We start from the raw sequence: 10,524 nt of genomic DNA, 5'->3' as shown, positions 1-10,524 counted from the left end.
TATTTTGAATTCTTCAACCCAATTCTGGGAATTAAGACAATCAGTGTTTCACTGCACTCAACACTCCTGTAGTTAAAGACTTGGTAAATGTTAATGCTGATGACAACGAAGGAGAGAGAACAGGGGCTAAGACTCGGCAGTGTGGGATGAACAAGCTTCCCTCTGCCAACATGTGGCAATACAGCCTCTCTGCTACTCCAGCCTTGAGCTCCCCACAGCGGCTCTGCCAATGCCCCTCAATCTTGACCCGCAGTCCCCCTGCCATTCCAGTTCTGCCAGTCCTTCTCAGTCTTTATCCAGGGCATGCCTGGCCTGCATTGTTGGTCTGCCAATGCACATCATCTGCAACATTCCCTCCTACTCCAGTCTCCCTCTTCATCAGTGGGTGGCAGCACCATTTCCTGTGTCAGCTCTGACCCTCACCCCACGCTGCTCATGCTCCTCAATCCTGACTGGTAACAACCGCCTTCAGTTAAGCGACAGTAGCCTCTCTCAGGGGGCAATCGTCAGCTCCTAGCAGTGAGACGTATTCACCTGTGGAATAGTCTAGGGAGTGCCAGCACTGGGGACAAAGACTGGATGAAGTGCTGGAGAGTAGAGTGTGGAAACAGTCCTGCCTTTGCCGGGGCAGGGGATGGTGGAAATGGCTGGGGGCTGTAGGTTTTTACTATGTCCAACGTGGGGTACTCCATTCAGCCATGTGGTGGGTAGCAGATCATAAACGTGGCTAGTGACATTAGAAGAAGGGCAAATTCATGTCCCTCCTTACTCGAGCCAGATATCAGCAAAACTCTCGAGAAGTCATGGGCTGGATGACACAAGCATCGCCCTACCTGTGCTCTGCAGGCTGGGTGGGTCAGCCCAGAAGCCCATGTTCCCGCCATTCCTTTGGGTGTATTTCCATTTCTATACATCAGCATGGAATGCATGGCACATTTAGGGGTAGGTAAGGAGAGGTGCAACTGAGGCATGACGCTCCAGCCCAGCCCAGCTCATGGCTACCTAGAAGGAACTACGTGTGCCCCAGCACAGGAGGGTGACAGAGCAGTCAGGCTCCAAAAGAGAAGCACACTGTGTTCCGCTCTGGTTCCCCACCTGGAAACAATGTGGGCCTCGGCCAGCAGAAGCAGAACTAAATCCACATTGAGGCCCAACTGGCCCAGCCCCAGCAGCAGGGCACAGCTGACTCCACAGCACCCTGGGAGGGCAGGTGGGGGAAGCAGAGCTGAGATCATTGACCTGGAGCTGGGCCTGACGCTCTGTACTGGAGGAGAGCTGCCCCTGGGCTACCACTAAGGCCAGGTCGACACTAAAAAGTTAGGTCCACCCAATGACCTCACTCAGGGGTGTGGAAAACCCACCCCCCGAGCAATGGAGTTAAGCTAAATGTAGTAGAAAGAGAGAACCTGGGACCTGAGGCCTGGCATAAGAGGCCCGGTGTGAGGCCTGCACTAAAGTAGTGGTCAGGCCCTGCTAGCATGAAGCCAAGTTAGCAAAAGTCAGGCCGTGAGCAGAAGTCAGGCTCTGCCTGCTCGATCCCAGAACCTGGCCAGAACAGGGCTGGTGCTGCGGAGCCACACATGCTCCTGGGAAGTGCTGGGCACAGGGCACTCGGGAAGCACAGTCTGTAAAACCCCGATACCAAGTATGGTACAAACACACTCCCCAAAGGCAACAGGGCCTCTCTGAAAGATAAGGTCAGGATGACAGTGCGATGACGAGAGGTGTTTCAATCATACCAACAGGTACAAGGCCAAGGGTGGTACCTGGCTACGTTTGTGTGGGTGTACAAAGAGGGCTCTCAGAGGGAGTGTCACTGGTCAGCCACAGGGGGAATGGAAAGTCCCGCCATTCATGGAGCAGAGTCAATTGACATGGGCAGTACTTGGAGCACATATCGGGTGCTAATACCGTGCTTCATCGACTATAAACCTAGCCAGGTGCCTTCGCTACTGAGCCAGATTTGTGGTCTTATTGGGTGGTTTATCTGAGGTCTGCTGCCGGCTACCTGCGTAGAGCTGGGAGAGCTCCCAGAGAGAACACACACATGCAACCAGCATCTGAGAACACGGATTAACCCCCGGCCTAAACAGGACGAGGCTGGCAGAAGAATTCTTCCATTGTCCTAGCTACAGCAACAGGAGAACCCCTCCTCTCACACAAGATTTACATTGAAGTGCTACACTGGCAGCAGCTGCACCAAGGGAGCAGTTTAAGTGCAGACACAGCTGAAAACTGGAATGACCAAGACGACACCAGTGTAGCTACATCACCTTAGCGATGCCGGCATAACCGTGTGACTGAAGGGGTTTTTCCATCAGTGTAGGAACACCACCTCCCTGAACAAGGGTCACTATGTGGATGAAAGCATTCTTCTGGTGACATAGCTGTGTCTCCACTAGAGGGCTGGTCAGCAGAGCTATGCTGGTCATGGCTGTGTTTTTTTCAAACCCCTGGCCGTTGTGCCTAGGTTGACTTAACATTTAAGTGTAGACCAGGCCAGACTCACTGGAGGGGTTTGTGAGGAGCCTGGAACTCCATCCGCTGGCCATCTGTTACCTGGAACGAGGGCACTGACCCAATCCCTGGCGTATTGGTTGGTGTTGCTCTATTTCTTAAAGGCAAACATATATGGGGTCCTTGTTTCTTTTGCCTGTGTTCCCCTTCCTCTCACCCCAGATAAAGATAGCTGTGGTTCCATGTTCCCAAAGGTCTCTGAGTGCTTGGGGTGTGGTGTGGTGGGAGGGAACCACCTGCTAGAGTGATCAAGTAGGTTACTCTTTAATGTCCCAGAGCCAGGCAATGTGGGGACTGGAGCTAGCAATTCTTTTGTTGTAGAACAGGCCCTCTAGAAACGCTGTGCCGACTAGCCCTGGTGGGCACCGCTGGCAGAAGGGGTACACAGCCAAGGGCTGGGGTAGGATATATACCCTGCAAGACCTCTAACTTAGGGGGCTAGGCAGGAGCTTGCTCTGGAATCCAGGTGTCTCATGACTTCCATTGCAGGGCCCGCTGCACCTTCCTGAGGGGCTTGCCTCTGGCAGAGACCAGAGATTGGGCTGGAGGGCCCCGGGGTCTGATCCAGAATGGCAGGTCCTGGGTCAGCAGGCGGCTCCGGGATCAATGAATGGAGGCACCTGCCTTGGCACAACCAGGCGCTGGTTCCCATGAAACCACCCCTTATGGCGGGGCTGGCGATCGCCCTCTAGGGGCCAGCGCAGAGCCTGGGGAGCGGAGCCCCTTGCTGGCGGGGCAATGAGCTGGCTTCCTCACAGCACCGTCAACGGCACAGCCCCACCGCCGGCGGAGAACCACCAGCAGGCCGCTGCTCCAGGGCCCCTCGGTGGCATCCCGGCCTGGCAGGGGCAGTGCGGGATGGGGAGAGCAGCCCGGCCGCCCCGGCCAGCTCCCTTTTGGGGCACCTTGGCATCAGCAACGAGCCCCCGGCCCCGCCGCCCCCAGTGGGCTGCCGCCTGCCCCCCAACCTCCAGGGCGCTCTACCCGGACCCCCGCCCCATGGAGCCCAGGAGCGACTGGGGCTCTGGTCGGACTCCTGCACAGCAAATCCGCCCTGCAGGCGGGCCGGGCTGGCCGCTGTGTCCCGTTATCCCCCCTCCCCAAGTGCGCGGCCCGGGGTCCCCGCACGACCCCGCTTCGCTCCCCTCTGCCCCCTGCCCGTCCGGGGGGCAGGCCGCAGCCGCGGGACCCCAGTCCCCACCGCCGGGCGGCGCCCCCTGCCAGTCCCGTGCGCCCCCTCCGCTCCACGCTGCGCCCCGCTCTCGGAGCCGCCCCGCCCTGTCCCCCAACCCCCTCTCCAGCCAGGAAATCCGAGCTCGGCTGATTCCTCCACGTCAAACCACATGATCCCATAAAACATTCAGCGCGCTGCAGCCCGCCCGGCAGCCCGCGTTCCCCTCCCGCGCCCCGCTCGGCTCCCAGGGACCCCGCGCCGCAGCTGCCTCTCCCCGCAAGGACCAGTGCGCGCAGCGGCGTCTGCTGCGCCCCAGCCGTGCGCCTTGGGGTGGGGAGCCGGCGCCTGGATGCTGACTCCGGCTCCGGAGCGGCTCATTCCCCCGCTGCGCGCCGGCTCAGGCGGCGGGAGAGCCCCCGCCCTGCGCTCGGCCTGAAGTTCGAAAGCGGACCTGCCCGCGCTGGCGAGGACTGTACCCCGGCGCCCGTTTGCCTGCCGAGCCGAGCCTGCCCCGACCCCTAAGATGAAGAGGGCGATCGCTGAAGGTAGGCGTGTCCCTTCCGCTGGGACCCCCGGCTTCAGCGCCAAGGGGAGGGCAGGGCTCCGGCAACTTCGCAGCCGGCAGCTTCGCAGCAACTTCAGTCCCGTGGAGAGCGCGGAGTGGCCAGGACCCGCCTGCCTCCGATGTCAGGACATGGGATTGAGCCCGGGGACGCGCTGGGAGGCGATCGGGGCTCCCAGCCCCGGCAGTCCGAGCCGGGCTTACAGCCCAAGTTCCCGGGGGGTTCGGGAGCAGGGACCGGTGTGCTGAGGTGTTGGGGGCAGGCTGGCGCTAAGAAGGAGACCCTGTATTCCCCAAGGAGGGAGAAATTGGTGATGTGTGGGGGGCTCCCTGCTCTGCCCTCTCCCCCGGCACCTGGCTCAGCGCTTCTGTGCCATTGCGGAGTCCGAGCGCTGGTGTGAACAGCCTGGATCCAGAATCAACCGCTCCCCTCCCCCGCCGCTAGGTCAGAGACCAGAAGGTCATCGGGCTGTCTGGTGTGCCCAGCACCATCTGGGCTCTGCCTTCTGAGCTGCCTCCAGCGGGGGTTGCGGGGCAGCAGGAGTGGGAAGGAGGCTGCTGGGGGAAGCAGCAGTCTTTGCCTCCCAGGGGGGTCCGGTCTCGCTGATAAAAGTGGGACATCTGCTCTGCGCGCTGACCGCACCGAAGCGGATGGCAGGTGGGACGGGAAGCCAAGACATGGCTGTTAGGAAAACCGGGGAGCGAATCCCCAAGACCCGCCAGTGCCGGCGGAGGGCTCCGTGCTCAGCAGGGGTCAGCAGTGCCCTCTCCCGAGCGCCGGCGCTGAGAGAGAGGCAGCAGGTTCTCTGATCGCCCCCACCAAACCTCGGCGCTTGGGCTGGGAACAAGAGCTCCAGAAAGGAGGGTTACATTGAAACACCAGGGAGAGGAAGGGCCTGGAGGGGGCAGCGGAGAAGCAGTGGGAGAGGAAGGGAAAGGTCAGTCACCAGCATCCCTGGCTCTGCCTACCGGGGAGGAGTGCGAATGGGAGGCGAGGAGTGGAACAAAGGGAAATCTCCAATGCAAGTTCTCCTGACTTGGCAAAGTTTGCGAATTCCTCCTTAAGGGGCTAGGGAGAGTGACAGGCCACTGAAAGCCAGATCAAAGAGACAGCGTGTGGCTGGGGCAGGGGGGCAGAAGGAAAGGAAGCAGTTCCCTGGTAGTGGTAGAGATGCAGGGAACCTGGAGTGAATGTGCAGGGGTGGGAGAAAGCCAGAGATTATTGAGGGTTAGGGGGTGTGCCAGACAAATACATCATTAACTAATTGTTCCTTTGGCCTACTTTGTCTCATTTAAATGTCCATTACTCAACAGCAGTAAACTAGATTAAGGATAAAATGCCTGAGAACAAACCGTGGTGTGTAGGTTAGGAATTGAATTGGTCCTTCTGTGGGGAAGATCTGTGTGTAATAAGCATTCAGCGCTGCTGGCCTTTCAGAAAATCCCCATGAGCTGTTGCCACCCAAAGGAATAAAAGCTCGTTCCACAAGGAATAGCTCTGTTTGGTTTGCTCAGACAGTCCCAGTGGTATAGTGGGCTACCTGGCACCTTGCGTGGCTGAACAGGGAGATGGCTGCCAGGAGCAGGCAGTGCCTGGGTAGTGGCTCATGCCACTAAGGGTAGTCAGTTTGTTCATCTCCAGTCACCTTGGGGTAAAACCTGAAAGACCTACACTTTGGAAAGTGTGCTCCCGTCCTGCAGGGTGCAGAGATGCCCACCGGCTCTGGGACATTGCCGACAACCCACAGGTTGCAATTTTTTTTAAATTAGAAGACATCAACCCATGTTAGAAAGCAAGTATTGCTGAGGGTGCCAGTCAAAGGGATCTGTGTGACACAGCTCTCTCTAATAACCCCTCTGTGTGTGCAGTCTCCACTGTGCTGTGTTGCTTCCTCCTTTCTGGGAGCGACCCCAGCATCACCTAGCATTGTTTCTTGGAGGGCACAGTGTTTGGTTTATTTGCAATGCTCTTGTGAGAGATCCCAGCTCCAATCCAAACAGCAATCAGCTTCTTCGGAGAGTTTGAATGGCATCTAATTTTGAAACAGCCACTGTGCTTCTGCTTGGGAGCAGGTTGCCATGGTGGCTTTTGCTGAGGACCCTTAGGGGGCATTGGTGTTTCAGAAGTCACCTATTCTATAATGTATTACAGTCTTGTGCACAAATGTCCTTAGATCTGAATGGGTGCCTGTATCCTGAGCACTCTGTGGATTTGGCTCTGCGCACACTCCTGGCACTGATCCGGTGGTAACCTGTGGGTTTTCTGCCTGCCATTATATTGCAGGGAGCTGTCAGCGCACCGGGTGTGCTGTGCCCCAGTTACAGAGAGCACCACAGAGAGGTGGGGGCAGCAGAAGAACCCGAGTAGAACGCTTTCTCTCTCGTGGCAGTAGGCAGGGTTGCACAGGGCATGCTCACTGCACTGTGGCCCCCCACGAGTGCCCAACAGTCATCAGCATCACGTGAAAAGCCAGGACATTCAATACAGGAAAGGTGCTACAGGATCTCTGTTCATACAGCATGGCAGGTGCACAGGGACTTTTAAAGGAGAGCCCTGGCCTGCTCCCGTGGGGTGCTGAATACCCTCAGATGCTGGTCCTAAATGTGAGTGGGGAAGATGACTGTGAAATGCCATGTGTACTTGAAGGATGTGCTCCCCAGGATCAGGCCCTGAGCGAGTGAACTGTGGGGCTCTGGCTGCCCCCACTGAGCCCAGACTGCCTTTCCCAGAGTTCACACCAGGGTTCCCAGGTACCTTCTAGGCTGGAAATACACTGCAGGGGCAGTTGGGTCAGTGAAGCTTTTCCTCTGCTGCCTTAGCTCACAGCAAGCCTTTGTTAACACCCTTTCCGTTTACAGCTCAGAGGGTCTGTCTGCCTATGAAATCCCCATTCGTCTCCAGGATTCCTCAGTGGGAAAACAGCTGTTTTAAAACCTTTATTCCCCCAAGAAACTAAGCCTGGAGAATACGTATTCATTGATGGAGGAGATGAGCAGCATTTTATTGCTCTGACCAGGAGGTAACATTCGTCAACTCTTTATTTGACCCTTTATTGCTTTCAGGACAGTTTTTGTTACATAATTTATCAGGGAGATGGCATTTCAAAAGCCCCCCTCTTGGAACCTGTATCGTTTGGGCCATACTGGGATGGGATACCTAGACGTACAGAAGTTGTGATCGTAGGGTTCTGTGAGCCCCAGTGCTTTGGTGCTGCTCTCTGCCACGCTGGATTGTATCAGCACAGATGGTGTTGTGCCCCCGCTTGGTTTGGTGATGTTTTCTCACTCGGAGTGCTGGAAAAGGCTGTGCTAGAAAATGATTTAATTAGATCTGGTGAGACAAAGAGCTGCTGTGACCCTCGTGAGCTCTCTAGCTCGTGAGCAGTGTGTTCCAGGGCTGCTTACCAATAAGATGCGACATGCCAGCCCCGTCTTCAAACTCTGCCATGTCCTCCGTTAATTACCTCCATGCCGCTCTCTGCTGCTCTGAGCTGGCATCAACTCGGAGCCTCACGGGACCCTATGCAGGAGAAGATTGTAGGCCCAAGTGTGTGGGAGGCTGGGACGGAGGGACAGGGCAGCTTGCAATGGAACTGAGATCCCTTCCCCTTTTAGAACGTGACACGCGTCCTGCTCAGCAGGACCAGCCAGGATCTGCAGACAAGTTAGAGTGGAAACGGCTGTCTGGCATTCATCCTTTGCATGTGTTTCTCCAGCTGAAATAAGGGCCAGGTTCCTGTGCAATCCTGGTGTAACTGAATTGACTTCATGGATTTACACCAGGGATGACTTTGGCTTCTAGGCAAAAACTGCCCCTCCAGTAGCATCTAGTTACTGTGAACCCCACAAAAGCCATAGGCTGGAGCTACTGGCAGTGAAGGGATGAATGGGAAGTTGGAGCTCTGGGGAGCAGGGCCCAAGGAACGCTCTGGTCGGGTGTGCATTCCTCGCCGTGTTGCTGCTGCTATTTGCTGTACTTGTGTATGTGGTGGCAGCACCCGGTCTGAGTGGCAAAGCGCAGGCAATCGCCCCTGCAAGCTGCCCCTGGCCGCATGTACGTGTGCTCCCGAGGGAGCCTGGGCAGACTCCCGCCGCCTGCATCGGTGTGTGCTGCTTCCCGAAGAGCCACTTCTCGCTTGCAGAAAGTGCTGAGATGGAAGCACGGTGCTTGGAGCCTAGGTGAAGGTGTGGGCTGTTGCTGGCTGGACTGGAGGAGGCTTGGGAGCGTGGATGGAGCCAGCATCCCTAATGAAGAGACTAGAGCTCTGAGCCCGCATGAACACAATGTGCCTGGCTCCTGTGCCAGCTCCTCATTCTGCTGTACAGTGGCTTCTTTTCAAGAGGCTGTGAGCACAGCACAAGCACGCTATCCACACTGCACAGCAGACCAAAGGAGGGGGAAGGAGTCGGCTTAATTAGGTGTGTACTCGCTTCCCCCTGGATTTGAAATGCTTTCTGCTGCTGTTGCTTTCGCTAAGACATATCTCTGAGAGCCAGGAGCCAAACTCCTCCTTTGCTGTTTCTAAAGGAGTTGATTTATCCGGGAGGCACACCCTGCAGCAGGAATAGCCTGTGCCTCTCAGAGACGGTGCTGTAAGAAGCTGTGCGACCATACAGGGGCCTGTGAACGCTGGGAATTGCACGAAGGGCTTGAATGCACTTGAGATGCTGCAGCAGTGCTGGAGCATTTAGTGTAGACACAATCTCCACCGACAGGAGGGGTTCCCCGGTCTCCACCTCCCTGAGAGGCAGTAGCTATGTGGACAGAAGAATTCCCATTCCATCTACCTAGCGCTGCCTGCACCAGGGGTTAGCTCGGGGGTGGATTTTTTTTCCATGACTGCATGAAAGGCTTTGAGTGTGGGTGTTTGGAGCTGCATTCTGGGGCCGCCGCTGTCTGGTGGGGTTTGAGTGTATGGGGTTCTGGGGCTTCTCCAGGACAGACACCAGTGAGTGTGGGGCAAAGTGGCCTGCATTCTGCCCTCTGCAAATCCCAGTCTCCCCACTTCAATATTCACTGTTCCAGCTTTGGGAGGTACCAGCGGCCAAGGAGAGCCATGAAATGTTGGTCTGAAAAAATAAACAGTGTAAAGCAGGAAATGGCGAGTCTCAGAACATGCGTGTAAAAAAGTTGAGACTTAATACAGGCTCCCTCGCCACCCAGCTATGTCTGCAGTTGGGTCTTCTTATGTTTGCCTGAGTCCCCTGCACAAATTATATACCCCGAGCCCCTGGCTGACTGCTGCTCAACTCCAGTTCTGTGCTGGCCAGTGGAATGCCATAGATTTCAGTACGTTTACCCTGGCCTAAAGCTGGAATAGCAGTGGATGAATGGAATCCAGTGTGTACAACGGCCATGTTGTGTGTGCAGTCTGCTGTGATGATGGGCACTCTGCGTCTACCTTAGCCAGACACAGTGTACTTGGGCATTCTGCACATGCTCAGACTGTTCATATCTGCTCCATTGTTAGAAGGGCACCAAGAGCTGGGCCTCCTACATCCTATTCTTAGCTTTGCCATTGACTCGTTGTGACTGTGTCCTTCCCCCGCACCCTCCCGTGCCTTAGTTTTTCCATCTTTAATTTGGGGATAATGGTGCTGACCTGTCTCCCCAAAGGCTCTCTGGTGGGTTTGGAAGTCATAGGGCGAAGGGGGTGGAGATGACAAAGTAGCCTCTACTACTTATTCATATCTTAGTATTGGTTATTCCAAAGGAGAAGCAGGCGTGTCTGTGCCTGGGGGCGGGAGGGTCCCTTCTTTAGCAGTGACATTCTAGTCCCAGGATTGGTGCTGTTTCAGCATCAGCTGTGTTCTGTTGCCTATGGTCTGTCCTTCTCAGAGCCCCAGGGCCTTACATTTCAGCTCTTGGGCTAAGCAAAAGTGTCACCAACTCTTGTGATATGGGATGGATTTCTTAAAGCCTGGGATGGATTTCTTAAAGCCTGAGCTCCTGGAGTCAGGGGATTTAGGTGGAAATCTCAGCTTCTATTAGAAAAAAAAATCAGTTTCTAGCCCTTGTGTTTTCTGAGAAAAGTGGGAAACGTGAGCCGAGTGTGAGTGAGAGGCTCAAGAACCAGAAGACAAATAGGGTGCCCTCAGATTTGATTTTTAAGTAGGTCTCATGGTGTTTTGGGGGCCTGGCTTGTGATTTTTGACAGTGTGGGGTTGGCTAAGCCAAAACCAGTGCTGGCCTTGTGCCAGGGAAATTAAATGGGATTTGGGTGGGGCGGGTGCTGAGCCAAAGCCCACTGGAACCAAAGGGGGGGGTCTC

The 10,524-nt window shown here is 56.0% G+C and overlaps 1 protein-coding gene across 1 annotated transcript in view; it reads left to right on the top strand.

Moving 5' to 3' along the window:
• Window positions 1-3,874: 3,874 nt before the first annotated feature.
• RTN4R (reticulon 4 receptor) overlaps window positions 3,875-10,524 on the top strand; it is a 143,797-nt gene continuing 137,147 nt past the window's right edge. The window contains exon 1 of the mRNA XM_073312445.2: window positions 3,875-4,236. Coding sequence (XP_073168546.1) covers window positions 4,215-4,236 — 22 coding nt within the window. The 5' untranslated portion in view covers window positions 3,875-4,214. The remainder of the gene's footprint in view (window positions 4,237-10,524) is intronic.

This window comes from Lepidochelys kempii, chromosome 15, assembly GCF_965140285.1.
Source record: "Lepidochelys kempii isolate rLepKem1 chromosome 15, rLepKem1.hap1, whole genome shotgun sequence".
In the NCBI taxonomy this organism is placed as follows: domain Eukaryota; kingdom Metazoa; phylum Chordata; order Testudines; family Cheloniidae; genus Lepidochelys; species Lepidochelys kempii.
This window is presented reverse-complemented; position numbering and strand designations above follow the sequence as displayed.